We start from the raw sequence: 26,723 nt of genomic DNA, 5'->3' as shown, positions 1-26,723 counted from the left end.
GGAATGGTGGAATGGATACAGCACTAGATATTTCCCTAATACCTTTTTTTAATTAAGTTTTTAAAATTTTAATTACACTATAGTTAACACAGGATCATGTTAGTTTTAGTTGTACAATATAGTGATCCAACAATTCTGTACAGTACTCAGTGCTCATCCTGATAGCATCTTAATCCCCTTCACCTATTTAACCCATGACCCCACCACCTCCCCTCTGGTAACCACCAATTTGTTCACTATAGTTAAGAATCTGTTTCTTCGGGGCACCTGGGTGGCTCCGTGGGTTAAAGCCTCTGCCTTCGGCTCAGGTCATGATCTCAGGGTCCTGGGATTGAGCCCTGCGTCAGGCTCTCTGCTCAGCAGGGAGCCTGCCTCCCCCTCTCTCTCTGCCTGCCTCTCTGCCTACTTGTGATCTCTGTCTTTCAAATAAATAAATAAAATCTTTAAAAAAAAATCTGTTTCTTGGTTTCTTTTTTTCCCCCTTTGCTCATTTGCTTTGTTTCTTAAATTCCACATGGGAATGAAATCATATGGTATTTGTCTTTCTCTGACTGACTTATTTCATGTAGCATAATACTCCCTAATTTCTATTCTTCCACTAAGAGAAACAGGAGCATGACATGAAAGTCACCACAAAATTAACAGTGGCTCCATCCCAGTGATGTCATTATGATCAATTTTTTCTTCTTTATACCTCATTAAGTCATTAAACAGATGTCTATCAGGAGCCTTCCACACAGCAGGCTCTGTCATAGGCTCTGGGCTTGCAGTCAGGTACGAAACTGACAACAAGGTCCCTGATCGTGCCAGTTTGTCTACAATAATCACATATTATTTTTATAAAGACAAACAAATACTGATTAAAAATAAATAAATGCTAACTTCACAGGTATGATTAAACCCTCTAGACAATTCGCTGTATACTGTTTCCCTAAACAGTCACTCAAAATAGTGTTGTTTTAAAATGAAAAAATATAGGAGCCCCTGGGTGGCTCAGTGGGTTAAGCCTCTGCCTTCGGCTCAGGTCATGATCCCAGAGTCCTGGGATCGAGCCCCGAGTCAGGCTCTCTGCTCAGCAGGGAGCCTGTTTCCCTTCCTCTCTCTCTGCCTGCCTCTCTGCCTACTTGTGATCTCTGTCTGTCAAATAAATTTAAAAATCTTAAAATAAAATGAAAAAATATAATTAAAAATTGTACCTGTGAGGGTCTTTTGAGCTAGGTATGATTTTGTTACATTCTCTCTTGTTGAACACTCCTTCAATCCAGGATTTCTGGGACTAAAGAAAAAGTGTAGTTATTTTTACCTTATAATTAAATGAGAAAGCAATGTAACCACAGTAGTTCAGGTAGACAAGATATATTCAAATATCATCAAGATGAATTAAAATGCCAAGATCAACCCCAAACAGGCTAAGCATTTATTGGCTTCTATCACACACATCACAGACACAAATGAACCAAATGTGAACACAAAAACATTCACAAAATTAATACATCCATAATCTCGCTTTCATCAAAATGTCCATAAATGCACAAAACTCTAGGAAGGAAGTCATGTTATAACTAAAGCATTCCTTAATTCTGCTATAAGTCACTCTAAAATCTTGTGCCATAGCCCTACAGAGTGAATTTCAAGCTCTCCAATTTCAAAATTCTCACATATAAAGTCCCACTTTGACTAAGCTATCATGGAAGCTGGAACCTCATTAAGATTCTGTGAAAGGATTTCCTCTAAAACTAGGACCTGGAGGATATGGAAAAGTAGAATCTCACACATGTACCCTCAGCAGAAGAGAACTTAAAAACTAAAACACTGATTTCCAGTAAATGCCTTATTTCCAGAAGACTGAGACTTACCTCCTGAGTAGCGAACATTTGCCAAGAATCTCTCTCCATCCTCAAGCCAGTGAACTTACCGCCTGGACCCTAGCTGGACTTTCCCCTCTTCACCCTCCTCGCCGGTAAATATAAACCACCCCAAGCCTTCAATGGACTCCCAGGTAGCTTGCCCCAGTGTTTTCCTGAATAGTAATTCTTTCCCTCCTCTGGAATAAATTCGATTTCTCGTCATTACAGTTTGCCTCAGTTTACCTCCTAACTGGAGAGACAACCTGACACGCATTCTGTAAGCATGGCGTACCACAGACTGTGCTGCTTCAATCTGCACCACCCCGTCCCTTCAAAAGTGAATCCAGGTGGGACACTGGTCCTTGCTCATCCCCTTAATAAAGTCTCTCCCCCACTCTACTACACTACGTACAAGTCATAGCCAAGCTCTTCCGTAAGCAGAAGTCCACAAGCAGAGGAGACTTGACCCACAAGACAACCCAACCAACGGATGAGCTTGGCCTTCTTATAATATGAAAATATTTTAGCTCTGTGTGGTGTAAAAACATAAATACAGATACAACTTTTTACACACAGGTGTTACAGCAGTGGCGAAAGGGTGGTGCACGGGAACCTGCAAGGGGGCCTTCTTAAGCTCCATGGCAGGGCAGTCCCCCTCTCGGACACCTGTTCTCGTCCTACAGTCCCAGGGAATGCCCGGCACCAGACAAGGGGTTACAAATCGATCCGTGTCCCAGCTGTGCCACCTCCTTATCACACCGTCCTCAGGTGCCAGATGTTCAGGACATGCTGCCCTATAACATGCTGCTTTGGCGTAGAGGGGATGTTCAGCTGTGATTTTGAGGCACTTGAAAAACAGCAGATGCAGTGAGAGGCTTCCTCTGAACTCTCTATATCTGCCTAAAAACATATCTTCCAAGAGGATCTCAACTGTCATAAATCCCTGGGAGTTTTATCAGCCCAAAAGGACTCTTATCTCTAGAGAAGCGAGGAGAAGTCAACACTGCACCCAGACAAACCTGGTCACTAACTACCGTATCTCCCACCTTTTCTTCTAGAATCCCCTTCCCCTTTTCTAAAAATCATTTACTCTCTTTGAAATTGCCTACATCTCCCAACCCTTCCCCTATTAAGACAGTATGTAAATTCCCAAATATCATCATCTCTGGGGTATTCACTTCTGTTTTTCTGGGATGCTGTCATGACCACAATATTAAAAATTAATAAACTTGGGTATCTTTTCTTGTCCGTTTACTTCACAGACCCAGCCATCAAACCTGAAAGAGCGAAGTTTTTCTTCTCCCACAATTATAAATGAGGCAGTTATGGAATCCTCTGTATACTTTAATATTAAACTCATGGATTTTGTTCAATATTCACCAACCTTAAACCTAAGTGTTGACTACTGAATATAACTGTATGTAAACAGAATCCAGATCTTGTTAAGCAAAAAGAGGGGAGGGGCACTGACTGATATGTTTAAAATGCACAGGAACCAAACTATAGACAAGGAAAACTTCCCAAATCAAACTCAGTTTATCTTAAAATCATTCTACTTCTTAACCCTTTTGCATAGTCAGCAGTTTTTTAAAAGACATTTGCTAAATTGGGAAAGCACTGAAAACATACAAACTTGGAAAAATTCAGAGTCACAGAACTTGGAATGAACTAAACAAAGTAAACTCAAAATCTACTTATTATAGTAAGAAAATAATACAGTATTTTGGAATTGGTAAGCCCTATCCCCTCTTCAAAAACTAACAATTTCATTTATTCATTCTGCCAAGATTAATTAAGTCCCTAATTTTTGCAAAGCACTGAGAAAAAGGGTGACAGGGGAATTAGTATGTTCTCAAAGAGCTCTTCATGCTGAATTTATTCAACCAATATACTGGATAGGCCAAGCTGCACGCTGGGCATACTACAGCAGGTAAGACAAGATGTTGGCTCTGATGGAACTTGGAATACAAAGAAGGAAACAGATAATGAATTGATATCATTAAACTTCATGTACACAAATTAACTATTAAAAAGGAGCTCCAGGGGCGCCTGAGTAGCTCAGTTGGTTAAGCGGCTGCCTTCAGCTCAGATCATGGTCTGAATGGGATGGAAGACCACATCAGGCTCTCTGCTCACTGGGAACCTGCTTCTTACCCTCCCTTTACCTGCTACTCTGCCTGCCTGTGCTCTGTCAAACAAATAAATAAAAATTACTTAAAAATAAAAATAAATAAGAAATAAATTAAAATCTCAAAAACGGGTCTCTCATATAAGACACAAATTAAGCAGGCTGTGCTGTCATTCATTTCTTTACAAGACTAGACATCTGGTAGGACTATCTGAGCAAACCAATTTCTTCATGTCTGTTTGCTTATATGTTAAAAATGGAGATAATAGCAATAATAATACCTCATAGCTCTGTTGAAAGGAATAGATAAATTAAAGGCTTAGAATTCTCCCTGGGACTTACTAAGGCTATAAGGCTCAGCTATTATTATTAGTATATCAAAAAGAAAAAAAATTAGGTTTTGGTGGGTGGCCAGGGAACTTAACTTTGATGTATTTTTTTTTTCCCCTAAAAAATACCTCCTGACCTCCAAATCCTCCTCCTGGGACCTCTCATACTAGAAATGAATGACTTCTGCAGGTCCACTTTCCCCACTGGACTCCAGCGCCCACAGGCCCTGTGCCAGTCACTTCTGCTGCCCCAGGGCCCAGCCCAATCATTACTGAATGAACAACAGAATGAACACACCTAGACTAGAACCTCAGGAATCCATGAATACAATTTTCCCTTCAAAGGTGTAAACAGGAAGCCTGAGCCATAATAAGAACATGGAAACTCTGCTTTGGCAACTCTCGGACCTTATCTCAATACTACAGGAAAAGAAAAGCAGGCCGAATTTGAAAGAGTTTCAGACAATTGCCAATTTTGAATCTTACTTTCCACCCCCCTACCTCATTGTGGTAGCCTTTTCAATATATTCTAAAGCACATGTAGAAGAGGCTCCCATGTTTAGGACAACAGAGAGCAACTAGAAACCAAATGTTTGTTGGTTTTAATTCAATAGCCCAAATCTATTGAGGACAAATGTCCAGTGAGCTGGCTTCTACCACCTGGAGCAGAAAATGGTCATGGATTGTGGTTGACAGTGGAGATTATGCCATTTCTGCTGCCATCACGGCAGCCTACAAAGCTGGGTGTTTATATATTTTATATATATATATAAAATATATAACGTATCTCTATATAACATATATACATTATATAGATATTTGTATGTATACTTGTATATACATACATACACACACACAGACACACACACCCCACACACCGCAGAGTGAGGGGAGGTGCTTGCTGATTGTCATTATTATTCGGAGGAGGGAAAGGCAGAGGACAAAAAAGGGAAACTGTTGGTCTCAGGCTCAGTGTGTGGCTCACCCTATAACATAATCAGATTTTACTTACAATCCCAGGCCTGAGGTGAGGGTAGCCAACAGCACAGAAATGTCCAAAAACAAATCCTTCCCCTCCCTGAAAGTTTTCTATACTATGGCTTTTCAGATCTTCCAGAGAAGAGATTCTCTCTCAGGGGAATCTCTGAGAAGACATAGTTTTAGAGTTATTCCTTAATTAAAAAAAAAAAAAAAATCTTGCAAGTATGCATGAATTGCTTTTTTAACAGCCAGAGGGCTGGGTGATTGGGGGTGAGGGGTTGCACAGATTATCGGTCATTTGTTTTCTTTTTTAAAATTCTTTTGTACTTAAAAAAAAAAATCTAATGTGTAACAAATACTTTTCCAAGTGAAGCAGACTACTTACTCCCCTTTTTATGTTTCCCACACACTATCTTCTACATATCATAGCACGAACAATGCTTAAATGCACAACAGTTGTTTTTCTCTTAAAGTTATCATAATCTACGTTAGGATAAAGTGTTGGATTAGTTATCTTGAATCTACAATACGCAGGGAGGCACCAAAACAGACCAAGCAGAGAAGCAGTGTTTTCAGACTCTAGATGGACATCTGGTGTCTCCTCTATACAGCTTCGCCTCTAGAGCAAGGACCGCTTCAAACGAGTCACAGGTGGACCAACTTGTGCCATCTCTTGGCTCAGGGGAACCGCTTCAGGGCAAAGCAAGTCCATCTACAGGAAGACTCCGCTCAGGGTCTCCTGTGGGGTTCTCCCCACGTCCTACAGGGATAGTTCATCTGACGCCCTTGATCCAAGATTAACGGTCTCGGGCAAACCTATAATAACCTAAACCCAAGGATCTGTTTCGCTAACAGTGCCACAAGTTGATCTCACTTTCAATGAGTACTCTTTCCAGCAGGCAGCATTTAGGCAAACTTCATAAAAAATAATCTTACATGTTTTCTTCTTTTGAGGTTAAAAAAAAAGTGAGTACTATTTTTGCTGGTAATGATTGTTTTTTGTTTTTGTTTTTGTTTTTGTTATTTTGGTAGCATCATTAAAAACGGAATGTCAATTAAATAACTGAAAATCTCCTAAAATGCCAGTTTTCCTCTTTAGCTGACATTTTCATTTCCTGTCTTGTCAAGCAAAGGCATTTAGAACTTCGGAACGAACGTCTATGTTATATAAATTCATAAGCACACGAGTAAAACATTTATGAATTCTCCACGGGGCCTAATGGGGAATCAGAAGAACTCAACAGTGACCAGCCAAATAGAGCATATCATAAAGGTTCACACTAAACTGATGTCTTACTCAATCCTGCCCCTTCAAACTGGTGAAAGTCCCCATTATGTCAGCACTAACACAATTAGGACATCCTTTCCTCTGTTGTCACATAGGCTTCAGCTTTATCCAGTTCCCTGGGGGAATACAACATGCAAATAAAATGTTTATAATCTCTGATCATGTTAAATCATTTTGTTAAAAAGGGAAAAGATATAGAAGTTCATTTCTGTGTATTCTTTACAGCTGTCCCTGGATAGTAACACACAGCATTTAACTGAATGCCAGGCCTATTTGTTACGTAACTACTCTAATCTGTTAATATTTTCAAATCAGATGCAATTAATGAAGGATAATTGGAAGAAAGGCAGCCAGGGACAGAGGCCCCTTCCCTAAGAGGAAACCATCCTTGAAAAGATTTTACATCCCCGTGGAAGAAGGCCTCTACTCGTTCCCACATGATAGGAACATGACACGTGCACGATAAAAAGCTGACTGGGTGACAGGCTCATGGAAGGTTCATCAAATTAAAGCAGACTGCCAACAAGCCCATAAAAACCCCTAGACTTAGAAACTATGGTGGCAACCTTCTCAGTTCCCCTCCCTTTCCAGGAGCTTTGTGCCTATGGCTCAATAACCTTTGCTTTGCTGCCCACCACTCTCCGTCTGGTCTACCTCTTCATTCTTTGAAGGGATATGACCAAGAACCAGGGCACCAAAGGAAAAGGAATCCTCTAACACAATCAGTGTTCTCCAATTTCCAAGTAGCAAACTATCCCTGAGTACCCATGTACCCAGATGGTCTTAAATGATGCTCCAAATATCCTGTTAAATTATCTAAAACTTGATTAGAACTTCATCTGAGTGAGCTACATAGTCTAAAAAGCCTTTTCTTGAGGTAAAGCTATACTCTTTTACAAGTGTTGTTATTAGTGAAGCTATCCTCTTAAATAATTGACTTTTTGGAAACCCGCCATACTATGGGACAAGAACACCTTTATTTGGAATTACAGATTAAAGGCAATTTTATTTAGATCATCCATAGTAAGGTTTATATATGTGCAGCACAGCAGAAAGAACATTGCAATAGGATTTCACTTCCTGAAGTTCAGCAGAGACACATAACACACATTTAACTTGGACAAATTTAAAATTTTTGCTAAAGGAGTAAGTAAGAGGTAAAAGAAGCGTGAGAAAAAGGAAAAAAAAAAAACTAAGTGTGATCAATATGATTTTAAGTTCAGAAGTACACAATTCCCAAGAGCATCAGTTCTCAAACTTTTGGAGCTTGGAACCCCTTCATATTCATTACCAAGGACCTCCAAAAAACTTTCATTTTTAGGAGAATTTCTACCAACCTTTATGTACCAGAATTTAGAACTGGGACTTCTTAAGATATTTACTCATTAGTTCATTTTATTTTATTTTTTTTTTTTAGATTTTTATTCATTCATTTATTTGACAGAGAGATCACAAGCAAGCAGAGAGGCAGGTTGGGGGGCGGGCAGGCTACGCGCGGAGCAGAGAGTCCGATGTGGGGCTCGATCCCAGGACCCTGAGATCATGACCTGAGCCAAAGGCAGAGGCTTAACCCACTGAGCCACCTGGGCACCCCATTTTAAATAACAGTAATAAATCTGTTTACCTATTAGTTAATATATATACTTTTCATGAAAAATATTAAGATTCATAAAGTTTTTATCTATTTTTTTCAACATAGAGAAATCAATTAGAGATCAAATCTTCACATATGATACTTTATGAGCAATGGAGTTACTTTTGAAAGATATTTTGATAACTGTATTCATTTCTAACTGTATGGCTGACTTTAGTGCCTACCAAATTCTCCGTCCCAAAGATGTCACTGCAGTATAAGTGGGAGATGAGCCCTTGAGAACCCATAGGTAGCATATAGTTTATCTGTTTATCCATTCTTCCTTTAAAATATCAGTATCTCTAAGAATAATAGCATCATTCATTCATTTATTCATTCATTCAAAAATACTCTGGTTGGTATATATTATAGTAATAAAAACAAGTAAAACTGTGTCCCGAAGACCAACACTAAAGGAGAAAAAAGTATGTGGGGCTCCTTGGAAGCAGAAATCCCTCTGCCTGCAGGTATCTGGGAAGGTTTCAAGGAGGACAAGAGACTTAGGAAAGTCCTTGAAAGATGACAGAGGTTTTAAGAGGTGGTGATAGAAAGCCACAGGGGTTAGAAATGCAGAGATTTCAGCCTGGAGGAGAATTCAGAGAACACTTCTGGTAAAAGCCATGAGGTCACCGGGGAGCAGAGAACAGAGAAAATGAAAGAGCCAAGAACTTCTGGAAACAGCTAAACATGTGGTGCAAAAGAGTTCAGGGGATAACAAACAAAGAGTTACTAACAGGATGGTGACATGATACCTGAAGTAGAGAGGAGAGCAAGTTTCTCTCTTAAATAAAAAAAATTTTTTTACTGTGATTATGAGAGTAGGATGTTGCAAAGAAAAGCCAAGAAGTTTAATACTGACAAGAAAATAACGAGAGAGGCACCTGGGTGGCTCCATCAGTTGGGTGTCTTCCTTTGGCTAGGGTCATGGTCTCAGGGTCCTGGGATCAAGCCCCAAGAGCAGGGAGCCTGCTTCTCCCTCTCATTCCCCCTGCTTGTTCTCTCTCTCTGCCAAATAAATAAAATCAAAGGAAGGAGGGAAGGAAGGAAGGAAAGAAGGAAGCAGAATGGCGATTTTGGCCATGATCACTGAGCAGACTGAGAGAGATTTAGGAAATAGGTTGCAGGGGCACATGAGCGGTTCAGTTGATTAAGCGTCCGACTCAATCTCTTGACCTCAGGTCTTAATCTCAGGGTTAGGAGTTCCAGCCCCACATTGGGCTCCACGGTGGGTGTGAGGCCTACTTTACAAAAATATATAAAAACATAAAATAAACTCTATTAAAAAAAAAAAAAGGAAATAGGTTGCAAAACAGGAGGCAGCTAGTGTAATATGCCCTTGGGAAAACAGTATTAAGAACAGCCACTAACTCAACAATATCAAGCAAAAGCCATCAAGTGTGTAAGCCTTTTGTATCTGCCAAAGGCTGTGCTAAGTGCTTTATGTGCTTTAGCTACAGTAATATTCACGACTGTGGGAGGGTACAATTATTACTACCTCTTAATGGAGGAGGAGCAGGCGCTACCAAACACCAATTCTGGAGCTCTTCTGCAAGATGTTTAAGAGGCAAAGTTGAAAGAACCCATATATTATGTTGGGAAGGCCTAGACCTTGTTTGTAGGTAAGAGAGAAGTCAATAAAGGGAGAAAATACAAGAGAGAATGAAATGACTTTAGAGACTTCTGGGTGTGGGGGTAGGGGTTAGGTGAAAAAAAGGTATGAACAGCAGAGCAGGAAGGCTCAACCTGGAAGAAAATGCTTCCTCTCCTGATAGAGGCAAGGAGAGGGTGACAAACGTTTCCTTCTTTTAATTTTTTTTTAAAGGATTATTTTTAAGATTTTATTTTATTTATTTGACAGACAGAGATCACAAGTAGGCAGAGATGTGGGCAGAGAGAGAGGAGGAAGCAGGCTCCCTGCTGAGCAGAGAGCCTGATGTGGGGCTCGATCCCAGGACCCTGGGATCATGGCCTGAGCTGAAGGCAGAGGCTTTAACCTATTGAGCCACCCAGGTGCCCCTCCTTCTTTTAATTTTGCCCAAGACCCCATTACGTATGTACGGATCAGAAGTCAGCCCATGTCACCCCAAAGGCTGCAAACGTCAGCATTCTCCTTTGCCCCTCTTATCAAGGGAGAAGATGGGAGGCAGAAGATAAGCCTGTGCAACCGTACTTTCCCTTTTCATGACTAGCCCTTCACAGGAAACAGCACAATACGCCATACACCATGCGTTCTACGAATCACAAAGCATAGGGATACTCTCTCAACAGAGCATCCACCCAAGTTAAGATAGACGGGGAACGCCAGTAGGATCCCATTGGATAGGCTTCGGAGCAAACTGCCCCGCAATATTCCAAGGATGTCCCCGATACACTAACCTAAAAATGTGTTCCTCTATGGGTCTGCAGACACCCACACTCAGCAAATAAGAATTCAGAGTAAAATATAAGAGCAAATGTAACTAGAGATCACTGGGCGGTTGGACTGCCCGGGCAAGGTTTACAGTAAATGCACTTTCTTTGCCAGCCTGTCAGAAATCTCTATCAGCAAACTCGAGAAATCTTTTTCTTCCTGGGTGACTGACCCCCAGAGGTTGTCAGACAAACTTCCACCTGTCCAGCTATAAATTCTTCATTCCTTTAGATACACCTAGAAATAGGCACTTTTATTTTTAAAAAGAATTAATTATAATCACTTCAGGTACAACTTTTGCGACTGTGTGCCTATCTGCCACATAGCAAAAAACAAACAAACAAGATTTACTATAGTGTTGGTCCTTGTATTGTAAGCCTTCACTCTAACACTTGTAGAACACCTAAGCCAGGACTCAGAAACATTTTAACAGATAACTTTGAAAGGGGTATAAAATTGACAAGTATAGTAGATGATACAGGGAGAAATGAACTCTTCCTCCTACCCCTGTATTCCAGACATCTCAATTCCCTTCCCCAAAGGAACCTGTTACACTCTGTTATGTGTTCTTCCGAAGATAATCTATGCATGTATAAACATATACCAAAAAATAATATTTTCCATAGAGGTATATTATACACATTGACATGCACCTTGCTTTTTCTTCACTAACAATTTGGACATTCTTATATATTTGTACACATAGAGTTCCTTCATTCTTTGGGGGACTGACCAGTATCCCTTTGTATGGAAGTCTCATAATTTATTTAGCCATCGCTTTCACGTACATGTCTATCTATCAGATAAAAACCTACCAGTAAAATGTCTGAGTGAATTCAAATCCTGCCACATTGCCCTCCACTGAAGGTGTGCCAATTTATAAGCAAAAGGTTTGAGGGGCGCCCGTGTGGCTCAGCGGGTTAAGCCACTGCCTTTGGCTCGGGTCATGATCTTGGGGTCCTGGGATCGAGTCCTGCATCAGGTCCTCTGCTCAGCAGGGAGCCTGCTTCCCTCTCTCTCTGCCTGCCTCTCTGCCTACTTGTGATCTCTGTCTGTCAAATAAATTTTAAAAAATTAAAAAAAAAAAGGTTTGAGTTACTAATAACCCTTAAATGTTAGAGACTACACTGTAGAGAATATTAGAGAAACTAGAGAAAATATTAGAGAATATACTGTGTATACACTGAGGATACACTGTATACAGTATTGTTTTATTATTAATACTCAACTTCCTTCCAAGTAAAAATTTGAAGTGACCAGATTCCTTCAATTTAAAAATAGCTGTAAAATAAAATAAAATACCGAAAAACGCACTTGCCCGAGGAACAAGAATCTCAAGCATCCAAAATGGCTTTAATGTTCAGAAGTTATAAAGTATTTCTGAGAGAACTTTGAAAATATATGAAAATTTGAATAGCAGCAAGACAACTGATGACCAGAAGACTTCAAAGGACTTCAGTGAAGAGAGTACTGGTTTGCTGATTGTTATCTATGGAAGTCACATCTTTGAGAAGTCATGGGTTACAGCAGAGAAAGGACAGGAGGAGGAGGTAGAGTATGGGCGAGGTGGGGGGGGGGCTGTTTTTGTCACCTATTGACTATGGCAGTCCATGCACGGTATGCAATTTGGCGGCGGGATATATAAAACCCACCTTAGTGACCTCAGCAGGTTTTAAAGGGAACAAAGGATTATGCTACTTCAAAGTAACCTGTCCATGTCTGTATCCCTAGTTTCCCCCACCAAACCTATCCCCCACCTGCCTTCCCCAAGTGCTCGACCGCATATCGAGGTGTCCAAGTGGGAAAGCAGAGCATCATCGTTCATTCCTCCCCAACCTTACTTCCCAGTCAACCATCACGACCTATTGATCTATTTCTTAGTATCTATTGCTTAAATATCTCTTGCATCTGCCCACCTCTGCATTTATATCGCCAGGATCCTAAAGTCACCATGAATTCTTGGCTAGATGGCCTCCCTTCAGTCTTTCTGCCTCCAGATTTCCCTTCTCCGATCCATTCTCTGCAGTAAAGCCTAGAGGGGTTTTTTTGTTTTGTTTTTGTTTTTAAGATTCGACCTATTTATTTGCCCGAGAGAGAGCCTGGAAGAGCAAGCAAGCAAGAGTACAAGCAGGGGGCGTGGCAGGCAGAGGGAGAGGGAGAAGACTCCCCACAGAGCAGGGGCAGCCTCATACGGGACTCGATCCCAGAACCCTGGGATCAGGACCTGAGCCAAAGGCAGACGCCCAACCCAGGCGTCCCAAGCCTCCAGCCTTCTTAAAGTGAAGCAGTCAACATGTCATTCTCACCTAAAACCTTTCAGTGGTTCTCCCAAGGTCATGAGGAATGTTTAAAAGTCCTTCACCATGTGTGCAGCCCACTGCGCACCACATCCGAGCTGCTCCCTCATCTCTTCCCTCTCCCTGCTTCAGTCTCTACATTCTAAATATAACGAACAACTTCGAATTCTCCGCACTCGCCTCTGGCTCCTTCCACGCTGTTCTCTGCTAAGGACAGTCTCCACTCCGCCCCCTTTGCCATCAAGAGAGACAACAGGAGGAGTGCCTGGGTGGCTCAGTTGGTTGAGCGACTGCCTTCGGCTCAGGTCATGATTCTGGAGTCCTGGGATCGAGTCCCGCATCGGGCTCCCTGCGCGGCGGGGAGTCTGCTCTTCCTCCGACCTCTCCACTCTCACACTCCCTCTCTCTCAAATAAATAAATAAAATTTTAAAAAAAAGAGAGAGAGAGAGACAACATGAAAACCTTCACAGAAACTCTCTGAATCAGGATTCCCTTCCCTGTGCCCCTGAGCCTTCGGTGTTTGCCCCCAGGTCCTGTACAACCTGACCCATTTAGACTAACTATACTCTAAGCCCCAGAACATGGGGAACTGTCTTGTTGATTGTAGTATCCCCAATGTCCACCTGAGTTCTGGGTACACATTTGAACACTTTACCAGAGTTTAAGTATATCCTAGAGAACAAAGGTATTGCATGGGATGAAAAGAAAATGTTTTGTGGCTTTATAAACATATGCAAATAGTGTACTCTCCAGAAGAAAGAAATCCATTATTATCCATTGGTCCCCTAAATGTATTTGACCAAGGATCATCTATGAGGGTATACACACTTGTTTGCACGGGGTACAATTTTGGCAGACTCTTTTCCAAGAGATTTCTGCCAACTCTCAGTTCAGAATATTCCCTCCCCTAATTCTTATACCCCAATGTTAAGATGTTTATCTAAGATTTTCAGCTTGCTTCTTTAAAAAAAATCTTTGAGATGTTTAAGTTGATTTAAAGGACAGAAACCTTTAATATTTTTATCTTAATTTAAGCTAAAAGATTTAAGTCCGGGTTTGTTTTTGTTTTCTTCAGAAGAAAAGAATTCTCATCCAGAATAACTAATTCCACTAGTATTCCGTAAGAAAAATGATGTTTTAATAAAATGGTGTGGTCCTGGAAGTTGAGAATCACAAGTCTGTCAGTGGGATGCCGAGAACTAATAATGGAGGCTGCCAGATGAGAAATGGCCATTTGCTAGGATGACGTTTCCCAACTCTTTCTGGCTGTTACACTTGATTTTCAAAATTCCAATGTTGTTTAGAAACTGACTGTTCAGGGCGCCTGGGTGGCTCAGTGGGTTAAGCCACTGCCTTCGGCTCAGGTCATGATCTCAGGGTCCTGGGATCGAGTCCCGCATCGGGCTCTCTGCTCAGCATGGAGCCTGCTTCTCTCTCTCTCTCTGCCTGCCTCTCTGCCTACTTGTGATCTCTCTCTGTCAAATATATAAATAAAATCTTTAAAAAAAAAAAAAAAAAGAAACTGACTGTTCTTTCAGTGAAATTCAGAAAGGAAAGGGAAGATAACTACCACACGATGCCTTTCTCATTCTCTGTCACCGAGGAGCCAAACTCCAGAGCAGCTTTTCCTTATCACGGAGTTTTAGTCATTAGGCTATTTCTTCTGTATGTCTACTGCTATTGTAAAATGGGAAGAAATATATTATATCCATAAGGGAAAGACCTTGAAATGACCCAAGAAGGCAATTATAAGAGAGGGATTAAACAAAAGAAAAGCAGCTTTTCTCTTTTAAGGCCGTGTCCCTCAAATGCTCACAGTATTTTGTGATTGTATTACGTAAACAGAAACAGTCTGCCTTAGCCACCTCGTGTCTCAAACCAACCAAGACTCTCTCCTTGACCAAACTTGGTTCAGGCTCTTCCTGAGCTGAGTCCTTTTTCTGACTAGGCCGTAACCTTGGGCCTTATAGTTGGCCCCGCTGAGGCAGTTTTAGCAGGAATCTGCTGGGTCAGCAAGTGAAAATCCCCCCACCCTTCGTATCTCATCACCCTGGCCTACCTTCAGCAAGAATCCTGTTGAGTTGGTTTAGCAAGAATCCTTCTGGCTTTGATCTTTTCTCTTGTAATTTTCCATTCACTGACCCCCCCCCACCTCGCTCCCCCACTATCCATCTCCACTTGTTGTACTAGGAGTTGAGCCCCGTCTCTCACTGCAAAACCCCCACTGCAGCAGACCCCCTTGAAGAAAATCTTCCTTACCATCTTTAACAAGTGTCATGAAAATGTTTTCTTTAGTAAAATCCAAGACACACACACACACTCACTCACTCTGTAGGTCTGAGAACAAAACTCCCAAGACATCGGCATCCCAGTAACTCTCAGGAACTCTCTGGTAGACTGAAGCCTACAGAGCTTCTCCCTTTAGTTAAACTGGAAGATAGACTCTGACATCAAGATGACTCCACGGGGGACGCCTGGGTGGCTCAGTTGGTTGGACAACTGCCTTCCGCTCAGGTCATGATCCTGGAGTCCCGGGATCGAGTCCCGCATCGGACTCCCAGCTCCATGGGGAGTCTGCTTCTCTCTCTGACCTTCTCCTCGTTCATGCTCTCTCTCACTGTCTCTCTCTCTCTCTCAAGTAAATAAATAAAATCTTTAAAAAAAAAAAAAAAAGAAAGAAAGAAAAGAAATCCTTACCTATTTGGCCACTTAAAAAAAAAAAAAAAAAAAAAAGATGACTCCACGGAGTGGACCTCAGAGGGCTCACCTATTGCCTATCACACTCCATGTTTGCTGAACCCAAACACCAGCCAGAGAGATACAATTTTTGTCTGAAAAATGTCTACTCTAAGAGTTGCTTTTCAAGAATGTGGTTTCCCTCCAAAGGGCAGTGGCTACAAGCGCAGGAGACCAAAATAAGAGCCTGAATGGTTCTTATTACATTCAAAAAGCAAAGATCCACTCTACAACATCTTAGGCCGATTCACCATTCTCTCCTAGTTTGCTGGCCTAAAGACTCTAACAAATTTTAGAAAGTTTAAATTTTAAGATTTTGGACATGCCTCTCTGCTTTAATACAACAATGCCTACTTGCTTGACCTTCCTGCCACAGAGCAAAATCGCCTGGAATCCTGAGTTCCTCTAGGCCAGGTAAGGACAAAGATTATGGGGAAGCAGTGGGCAGGGTGTGGCTTTGGTTTTTTTTTGTTGTTGTTGTTGTTGTTGTTGTTGTTTTTACATCACTTCTAAGCACACACTAACAGTAGTGACAAATTTGGAGAGGATTATCTGAGCTAGACCAAGGATCTATGAAGTATACTGTGGGCTTATGTTCTTAGGGGAGTAAAATTCTCTTTCCTAAGATTCTAAGATTTGATTTACAAAAACTTCTTGGTTCTTTTAAAGATCCATGGAGGACACCTATTTTTTCCAGAAAGAAGGAAGATATTTCCATATTCAAAGACCAACCTGCTCCACTACAATATGCCTAGTTCATTCTGCAAGATAGTATTAATAGCAGCTGGTTTAGTCAGTTTGGGCTACTACAAACCACAGAATACCATACACCTGTGCTTTATACTACAGATGTTTATTTCTTACAGTTCTGGAGAACAGAAGTCCCAAATCAGGGCGCCCAGACGATCAAGTTCTGGTGTGAGCCGTCTTCATGGTTTGCAGTGCTTGCCTTCTCACTGTATTTTCACACAACAGACAGAGATCATCTCTCCCGTGTGCCTTCTTATAAGGGCATCCCTCCCTGTTGTGAGGGCTCCACCCTCAAGACCTAATTACCTCCCAAAGGCTCCACCTCCGAATACCACCGCACAGATCAGGGCTTCAACATACACATTTTGGGAGACACAAACAGTCCACGGCAACATGGTAACCATGTATTGCAGCACTTTCTGTGTACCCACCTACACCACACGAAGTACTTTTATTATGTTAACTGCTCAAGAAGACGTGGGAAGTAGGTCAGTTACTAACTCCATTTTACAAATGAAAACAGAGTCAGAGAAGTTGAACTGCCCCAAAACACAATGGCTCATAAAAGCGACAGAAGGATTCAAACATGGCCGCCCGACTCCGTCCATGCCCTTGCCAGTGTCAGTTCACTATCACTCACCTACAGAGCTTGCCCTTATAGCAACCCCCGAAGCTGTACCCTGTTTTATGGTTTACAAATCACTTTCCTGAGCATCTGATCCTCACATGAGTCCCATGAGGTCCCTCAAAGATAATATGACTAAGATCAAGCATGTGAAATGCCCAGAAAAATCCCTGCTATACCGGAGGCTTTCTGTGAGTATCCTCAGACTCTCAGAGAAATATCAAGAGGGTCATGAACCCCTGAAAACGGTGTACAGCGGTGCCCCCTTGCCCACGGTTTTAGTGACCTGCCGTCAACCCCAGTGTAACAAATCATCAAAAGACCAACAGTAGCCTGATGCTACGTCATGAAGCCGATATTCTTTTTTTTTTTAAAAAATATTTTATTTATTTATTTGACACACAGAGATCACAAGTAAGCAGAGAGGCAGACAGAGAGAGGAGGAAGCAGGCTCCCTGCAGAGCAGAGAGCCCGACGCGGGGCTCGATCCCAGGACCCCAGGATCATGACCCGAGCCGAAGGCAGAGGCCTCAACCCACTGAGCCACCCAGGCGCCCTGAAGCCGATATTCTCATCTCGCCTCGTCTCACATCATCACAGGAAGGGGGAGGACGGTAAGAGAAGATATTTTGCAAGACACCACATTCACACAACTTTTATTACAGTATATTCTTATAATTGCTTATTATTTGCTACAGACAGTCATCTCCTTACTCTCTTACTATAGTGTGTACACACCGTAAGTGTGTACATATAGCAAAAAACAGTATGTAGGTCTTGGGTTTGATACTACCCACAGTTTTCAGGTATTCATTGGGGGGGTCTTACTTAGGACATATTCCCTTTTGTTAATTAAATTAAAATTAAAATAATAAAAAGAATATATCCCCTCTTGTGCGGATGTGAAATGTGTGTTTCTCAGGAGAAAATCTCAAGAGCTGGGTCAAACATAAGGGCCACACTAAGGGTCTGAACCAACACTTTTCCAAAGAAGACAGACAAATGGCTAATAAACACATGAATATCCTCAACATCATTACTCATGAGGGAAATGTAAATCTAAACCACAATGAGACACCTCTTCACACTGGGAATACTATACTCAACAAGTAAGATCATATAAGGGATGGGGAGAAACTGAAACTATCATATACACTGTTTGTGCACAATCTGTCTGGAAAACAGTCTGACAGTTCTTCAAAATGCTAAACATAGAATTACTAACTCCACTTCTGGGTACCTACCTGAGAGAAATGAAAATGTATGTCCATACGAAACCCTATACACAAATGTCCACAGAAACATTATTCATAATAGCCAAAGATCACAAACAACCCAAATGTCCATCCACTTATGGACAAATAAAATGTGATATGGAATATTATGCAGCAATACAAAAAAACCACCCTACATGGATGAACTCTGAAAACCTTAAGATAAATGAAAGAAACAAATAAAAAGGAAAACTTCTTGTAGGTGGCCATCTATATATGATGCCTGGAAGAGACAGATCTATAGTGGCAGAAGGTAGATCAGTGGTTGCCTAGGGCTGGTGGGGATATAGGGACAAAGAGTTGACAGCTAAGGGGTCTGGGGCTTCTTTTAGAGATGACAGATGTTATAAAATGGACTGTAGTGATAGATGGACGATTCTGTGAATATACTAAAAGCCACTAAATTGTATACTTTAACTAGGTGAACTAGGGGTACCTGGATGGCTCAGTTGGTAGAGCATGTGATTCCTTATCTCAGGGTCAGGAGTTCAAGACCCACACTGGGTGTGAAGACTACCTAAAAATAAATAAATAAATAGGTGGACTATGGGATATCTGAATTGTATCTCAAAAATTTTTAAGTGGGGAGAAGCACAGGCAAAGAAAAAGACTGACCCATCACAGAAAACCACAATAGTCCCCCTAATCCATGGCGGATACATTCCAAGACTCCCAGTGGATGCTGGAAAGAGCAGGTAGTATTGGATACTATGTATGCTGTATTTTTTTCCTGGACCCACATACCTATGATGAAGTTTAATTTGTAAATGAAGCATAGGGCACCTGGGTGGTTCAGGCCATGATCCCAGGGTCCTGGGATGGAGTCCTGCAGGGACTCCCTGCTCAGCGGGGAGCCTGCTTCTCCCTCACCCTCTGCCTGCCTCTCTGCTTACTTGTGCTCTCTGTCAAATAAATAAATAAGAGCTTTTAGAAATAAATAAATAAATAAATAAATAAATAAAGGCACAATAACTAATAATAAATAATTACAATAAGATATGTAAATGTGGTCTTCCTCCCTCAAAATCTTATTGTATTGTACTCATCCTTATGACCAGGACGATGTGGGATGCTAGAATCCCTGTGTGAGGAGATGAAGTGAGCTGACGAGCTGAACGACAAAGGCACAGTAATATAGCGTGAGATGACTCGGCTTCGTGATGATTTGCTGGAAAGAGGATCATCTGCTTCCACACTGTGGTTGACGAAAACCGCAGAAAACCACCAAAGACAAGAAGGGACTACTGTATTTAATAAGGAAGTAATGGCCCACCGGCAGAAAGAAATTAGACCACAAAGGTGTTGCATTCAACCAATAAAGTTCTTCTAAAAATCTTCTGAAGCAACTACTGAAATGTAAAAAACCAAGAGGTTTCACATTCAAGAAAGAATCTTTTTATCTGCATTTTCTATAAAAAGGAAGAGGGGCACAGAATCCGGCAGTACTTGGCTTGCATTTCAACTTGGCAACGGTCAGCTGGGGCCAACTGTGGGCCGCCATGTTTAGTCGAGGCTTATAATGACCAGTAAACCTGAGTCCGCAGCAGGCCTGGTTTTTGAGTTCGAGTTTTTAAGCTCCTGGATCTATCGCTTTCTTTGGATTTTCAAAGGAATTTCTTCCTCAAAACACATTAGGAGCTCTTAGAAGGAGGTGGCCAGTGAAAGGTAGCTATTTGCTTTATAGTTAAGGAAACTGAGGTAGCTTCCCTAAGGCGAAAGGGCATGCAGCCAGCAGTAAAACTACTTTTTCCAGGTATTCCTTTTATTACTCTTCTCACCTTGCTGCTGATACTTCTAGAGATTTAATTACCACATTCTGCCCCTTTTTTTGATTACAAGTAAGGAAAATCAGTGATGAAGAGCATGCCAGGCATTCCAAAATGGTGTGTTCTTATCAGGCTCTATGATCTAATCACAAGGAAACTTTTGCCTAGCTCTGACCCTTTAGCTGGTATGGGCAATTTAAGGGGGCCCTCCTGGCCCTTATCCCAACATGTTCCGATACTAGGAAAGATAAAAAGAATGTTGATCTTGCACACATGGCAGGGGAATAAAATACCAAGAAAGGGTATTTTCTCCAAGGTCACCCCACACACCTGCACAGAAGCAGAAGTCTCAGACAGGGATGTTTCTACCCCTGTACCAGGTGGTTTGCTCATGTCAAAAATGACCATTGTAAGAAACTCTGAATCCACCATCAGCAAACTGAACAGAGAACTTGGGTTGTGTAAGGGCCTATTCAGCCAGAGCAGCCCCACCCTGGTTGAACTGCCATTTTGCTGTAAAGCTTAAATTGACCTTGCCCCCCCCAACCCCCGCCAGGGAACTTACTTAAAAGCAAGTCCGGGAAACCAGTCCCAGGTAACCAAGTCCAAGTACAAGGGTGGGTCAGGCCAGGTGGAGGTATTCAATCAGTGGGGGCACATACTGTCTCCTTAGCTACCACGGAGTATGGGCCCCCACCCTTTGGGAGCCTTTTGGTGCCAATCCTAACCAAGGTGTGATAGGCTGGTTCAAGTGTCTACCAGGATAAACTGTAATTTAATTTGTCGCCTACCATCACTGTGGAGTTTCCTGTGTGTGTTACAATCTCATTGGCCACCTGTGTGTGGCCAGGCCCAACCACATGGCTTTTACTCTATAAAAGTTAGTCTGGGAAGCAGGGAGGGGTCGTCCTCTCTGGAGGGGCGTCCCCAACTGGTCTGTTTGACGGCCGGTCTGATTCCTGATGCTTGTTGCGAAATAAAGCTTTGCTTGACCTTCGCTTTGTATCAGTCTCGCTCCTTTAATCACGGACCCATTACTGGGGTACCCAATTTTGGGGGGACCCAACAGTTGCCCATAGTCATTCCTCCCACTGGGCTTTGAGTTTGCCAGGAAGAAAATTCTTTTTCTAGGGGGTGGGGGTAAATGGGAAGGGAGAGGGAGAAAGAGAACCCCAAGCAGAGCTTGATCTCACAACCTGGAGATCATGACCTGAGCCAAAACCAAGAGTAGGACGCTTAACAGATTGAGACCCCCAGGTGTCCCTGGAAGAAAATTCCGTGTGACGGCCATACATAGTTTACAGAGAGGTAGAACAGAGCACAGCCACATCCACCAGGCTGATCTCTGCAGCCAAGACACACAGCACCACTGCAATCCTGGGATACCTGGATTTGACGCCCACGCCTGGACGTCTGAAGAACCAGAGCACAGGGCAGTAGAGCAAACACAGACAGGGAAAGTGCGGGGAAGGCACCTCCTGGTGCTACCAAGAAAACCTCTTCGTTTCCAGTCGAAATGGGTTAGGAGACTCTCAAGAGGCACATGCTTACAAACTCATAAAAAGAATGTAACCCCTAAGCCAAACAAAACTACCACTTCTTGCTGCTCCCAGGTGCATAACCGGTCACGGCACTCCAACAGTCTCAGAGTTAGTTTATCAGCACTATAAATAACTGAGGGCCTCTTCCCCAGAGATATGGAAATCCCATGGAAGAAAGAGAAAGCAGCATTAGTCCACCCCAACAAGGTGACCTGCCAAACGTTCTGGTGCTAAGTGCATCAAAAGAAAGTTCCAGGGCAATCCATTGCTACCCACTCCGCATACCCTAGAAACCACGGATTCTGGGCAGTAGCTGAACCCAGCTGCAAGCAGATTCCATCACCCTCATCAAATTACAGGATGCATCCCATTATGGAGTTTGCGTGAAAACTTCTGGGTTTTTGTTTGTTTTCATTTAATTGTGATAAAATGCACATAATATAGAATTTGCCTTCTTCACTATTTTTTTAATATTTATTTATTTGTCAGAGAGAGAACATAAGCCAGGTGGAGCAGCAGGCAGAGGGAGAAGCAGACTCCCCTCTAAGCAGGGATTCCAAAGCGGGACTTGATCCTGGGACCCCAGGATTGTGACCAGAGCCCAAATGCAGATGCTTAACTGACTGAGCCACCCAAGTGCCCCCCATCTTAACTATTTTTAAGAGTCCAGGTTAGTACTGTTAAATATATTCACATATTTGTGCAACCAATCTCCAAAACTTTTCATCCTGCAACACTGCAACTCTACACTCATTAAATAACACCTCATTTCCCTCTGTGCCAGCTTTTGATGACCTTCATTCTACTTTTTCTTTCTATGAATTGGACTACTTTATATACCTCATATAAAGTGAAATCATACAATATTTGTCTTTTGATGAGTGCCTCTTTTACTTAGCATAACATCTTCAAGGTTCATCCATGTTGTATCATGTGTCGGAATTTCTTTCCTCTTTAAGGCTAAATATTCCACTGCGTGTGCGTGTGTGTGTATGCGCGTGTAAACACACCACATTGTGTTTATCCATTCAGAAAATCTATTTCTGGGATGTTGTTGCTCTAGTGACACACAGCTATGCAGTTCAATTTGTAACGGTCATGATTTTATACCGAGAAAGGAAAAGAGAGACAGACAGAGAGCCCCTGGATTGTGTGAGGTTTGTATTCCAAGAGAAGAAAAAGCAGCTAACCAAAGCAGCAGTAAAGCTCAGGTCCAGCATCGAGAAGCAGCACACCATTCCCCCTCAGCTCAAAAAGAAGTTTTGTTCGCTGTCTATTCCCAAGTTCTGGAATAGGTCTCAGCACACAGTTGGCACTTATAAATTCATAAATATCTGTTGACTGAATGAATCCAAAGAGTGATTAAATGCTTCAAATCCAACAGTTTGAATACCTCTGGATTGGAGAGAGATATAAAGATGAGAGAGAGAAAGGGAACTTTCTGTTTGAATTTCTATTAACACTTGAAAGGTTTACCACAAGAAACTATTTTTGCATTATTAGCAGAACTTTAAGGGAAAAAAGTCTAAGTGGATAATTTGTCATAACAATACACCAATTCAATGTACCTGACATGTACCCTTTCTCAGAAAGCTACTGGAAAAAGTGCTCCACCAAAATGATGGGGGGGAAAAAAGTAACAAGGACATGGGATATAAGAAACAGGAACCAGCATAAGAGGAAAAGGGAATCTGCATCTGTGCATCCAACATCAAGATTGGAAAGGTCTGGACAGGCGAAGCAAGTCAGAAAGCTGTACTCAAGATCAAGTTGGTTAAAACAGATATTACATGAGATCATCTTGAGAGGAGATATAGGCAAAGAACTTTTTAGTTATATCAGTGAAAACACCATAGAAAATTCTGGAAACACGCAAAGACCACTCTGTCTTTCTATCTAAAGATAGAAAGGGGGAGTAATCATAAACTACTTAACTTAGCTTTTAATACTATGTGTGTGTGTGTGTGTGTGTGTGTGTGTGTGTGTGTAGGAAAGCATAATAATGTGGACCAGACTAAATACTGACCTAACTAAAAATTACGGACAGCTGTATTCTGTAGATGTTACAGACAGGAAGAACCATGTGAATGGTATATGCAGGAATGCAAAAGAAATCTAAATCCTTATATTCCATCTGGAAAGTATTCCAATGACTACACCTGAAAAATCAAGAAGGAGCCACATAAGTATTATCCAGAGGCATGAACAAGCATCAACAAGCTAAAAGAGATGAACATGATTGCAGTTTCAGAAAAGCAGGAAATGATGGAGGTTCTGCTGTTTTTAGTAACAAACTTTATGGAATTATTGGACTCTGAACTACATATACAACTTCAATAAAACTAAGAAGTTAAAAAAAAAAAGCCACAACTGAGACCCACTTTGGAATATCTTACCTAACATGATTTTTTTTTTAATACGAAATAGTTGCCATGTAGATTTCTGATGGGACACGAAGAGATAATGGTAACAGATACAGGGCGCATGGACATTTGGGAGTTCCAACACTGGATGAGTCTACAGAAGTGTAATGAAAGTCACTCTCAGACTGGTTCTTCAGCCTACCCTCAACACCCATGATCAAAAAATCCAGCAACAGGGATGCCTGGGTGGCTCAGTTGGTTAAGTCGCTGCTTTGGCTCAGGTCACGATCCCAGCATCCTGGGATCGAGTCCCATATTGGGATCCTTGCTTGGCAGGGAACCTGCTTCTTCCTCTGCCTCTGCCTGCCTCTCCTCCTACTTGTGATCTCTCTCTCTCTCTCTCTCTGACAAATAAAATCTTAAAAAAAAAATCCAGTGACATATTTCAGGTCCTTGAGAGCTTTGGCACAGATGTCTTGCCAAAAACATGAGCCACGATAGAAAATTGCAAATAGTCAAGATAAGACCCAAATTTGTGGCAAACCGCCAGTGTGCTGTATGGGGTCTTTTCCTTCTCCTCCAGGGTACAATGAACTCAAAGTGCTATTCAAGTGCTTTGTATCAAGGCAAGTTTAATCCCAGAGAACTGGTCCCTAATTTTGGCCCCCAAAAGGAGGCTCCTGCCGAGTGCCATCGGGAATGATTTATAATCCCTAGAAGATAGGGGCTGGTAGGGGTAGGAAGAGAAGAAACGTCCAGACTCTTCACAGTCAAACCCAGGAGTCAGTCTAATCAGAATATTTAATGCTTTACCAGCTGTGGTAGAATCCAAAGCAGATGAAACATTCACATCAAAATTCATACACCAGGGGAAAGAAACTAAAAAATTCAGCTCCCACTTTGGCAGTTACGGGTGACCCTCCTTCTCCCTAGGAACAAATGATCAAAATCCTAGGTGCGGACAGAATACTCACATTCTTAGTGTTTTAAAGCACTGCCCTGGGTTTGCTGCTTTATTTTCCTCCTTCAGCTTCGTTTTCCTCACCTGGAAACCGGTGGGGTGGGCTGAAGGGAGGGGCGATGATAGACCTCATAGGGTTATTGCCAAGGTGAGGTGTTAACCGTGACAAACTTTTGCACCCCGCTAAGTATGTCAGGCATCATTTTCTAAGTGCCAAGCATATAGAGCATCGGATTTAATCTTCAAATTATAAATATTATCCCGCTTTCCAGATCAGGAAGAATTACACCGATTAAGTAACTTGCTCAGGATCATAGTCGGTGGTGGAGCAGGTAAGCTCGCTCAGGTGCTCTGGCTCCGCAGACAGTGCTCGGAACCAGGCTGTGCCGAAACACGGAAAATGCAGCGCGCGCCACGAACGCCATGCATTCACACACAGCGCGTGCCCCTCCAGAGTAGCTAAGTGAGAGCCCGGGTGAGGCTCGCTTGCCTTGTGAGACAAAGCCAGGACCAGGGTCTCCGCTCCTCTCCCTAGTCCCCAGCGTCCCCAGAGGCTGGGGGCGCCCTCCCTCTCCAAGCCTCCAGAACTTCCAGTGGCGCCCCGGGCCACGAGCGGAGGGGAGCCCGTCCGCGGGTCCCGAGGCTGCGAGTCCCGAGGCTCGCGCCCCGGCGGCGCGAGCTGAGGGATGAGCGGCCGGTGGGGGCCGGAGTTTACCTTGACCAGCACTCTCATCGCTCCGGGCCTCCGGCGCCGGGCGCACACCGCCCGCGCAACGCTTCTCCCGCGGCCTCCGGGGAACCGCCGCGCCCGGCTCGTCCCGATCCCCTCCGGCCAGACCGGCCCCTGCCGCTCGGGGCTGCGCCTTTTCTCCTCCCCGCGGCCGGCTCACGCCACGTCCGGTCTCCTCCGCCGCCGGTCGCGAGCGGAACCGCAGCGCTACCTCCTCTCCGGAGACCTGTCCCCACCGCGCCCAGCCGAGCCCCGGGCCCCGTTAGGTTTCCGCTGGGACACCGCCTCCGCGCTGGCCCCATTCCAGCTCCTGGAACGGGGACTGCGGGACCTGCCCTTGAGTGGGTGCCCTGCGTTCGCCGAAACCTCAGAGATGATAATCAGCTTCAGGTGGGGACCTGAGGACCGGCAGGCAGGTGTTTCGTAAGTCCTAGCTATTCTAGATCCCACTTAGATACGTGCGCGACTGGCCCCACCCACAGCCGCCCGGGGCCCCGGGTGCAGATCAGGTAAATGGCCTGAAGCCCTTTTGCCCCGCCGGCCCTGGGGCCGCCCTACCCACCTGTAAGCGCTCCACAGCTGGTCCGGCTTTCATCCTGGACGGGCCGGCCTGCTAGCAAAGCCTCCTCTGAGCTTCTGACCTGTGGAGTCGGATCTGGGCTCCACCTCCACACGCTGCCTTTTACGGCCCGTGGAATTGTCAAGATATGCCTTCGCCTCATTTACCTCCCGTGTAGGAAAGAGGTGTATTTCTAACCTGACCTAAATCAAAGTGAGGGCCAAAAAGAATGTTCAGTAACAGACATATCTGTGGTATTGTTTTGTTCCCGTCGAGTCCCAGTGCTAGGGGGAGGACATGAAAGAGTTAGCCTTACAGCCCCACTTGTACTATCTGGGAGTTACTGGGTATGTCAAGGGAACCCCTCAGCGCCTGAGTTTACTTATCTATGCGGTGGGAAGGACAGCGAATAAGCCCACCTTCCCCCGAGGTACCACTGAACAAAAGGAATCCGTAAGCTACCATCCAAATGCTTTCCTGATTTCTGTTGTTTTCGGTGCGTTC

General features: G+C 43.1%; 1 protein-coding gene across 1 annotated transcript in view; it reads right to left on the bottom strand.

The window, feature by feature from the left end:
- Positions 1 to 26,071, bottom strand: part of TRPM6 (transient receptor potential cation channel subfamily M member 6) — a 144,178-nt gene extending 118,107 nt beyond the window's left edge. Inside the window, exons 1-2 of the mRNA XM_032307749.1 lie at positions 25,646 to 26,071; positions 1,197 to 1,276 (exon numbers count right to left, since the gene is read on the bottom strand). Coding sequence (XP_032163640.1) covers positions 1,197 to 1,276; positions 25,646 to 25,663 — 98 coding nt within the window. The 5' untranslated portion in view covers positions 25,664 to 26,071. The remainder of the gene's footprint in view (positions 1 to 1,196; positions 1,277 to 25,645) is intronic.
- Between the last annotated feature and the right edge of the window lie 652 nt (positions 26,072 to 26,723).

This window comes from Mustela erminea, chromosome 12 (genome assembly GCF_009829155.1).
Source record: "Mustela erminea isolate mMusErm1 chromosome 12, mMusErm1.Pri, whole genome shotgun sequence".
In the NCBI taxonomy this organism is placed as follows: Eukaryota; Metazoa; Chordata; class Mammalia; order Carnivora; family Mustelidae; genus Mustela; species Mustela erminea.
This window is presented reverse-complemented; position numbering and strand designations above follow the sequence as displayed.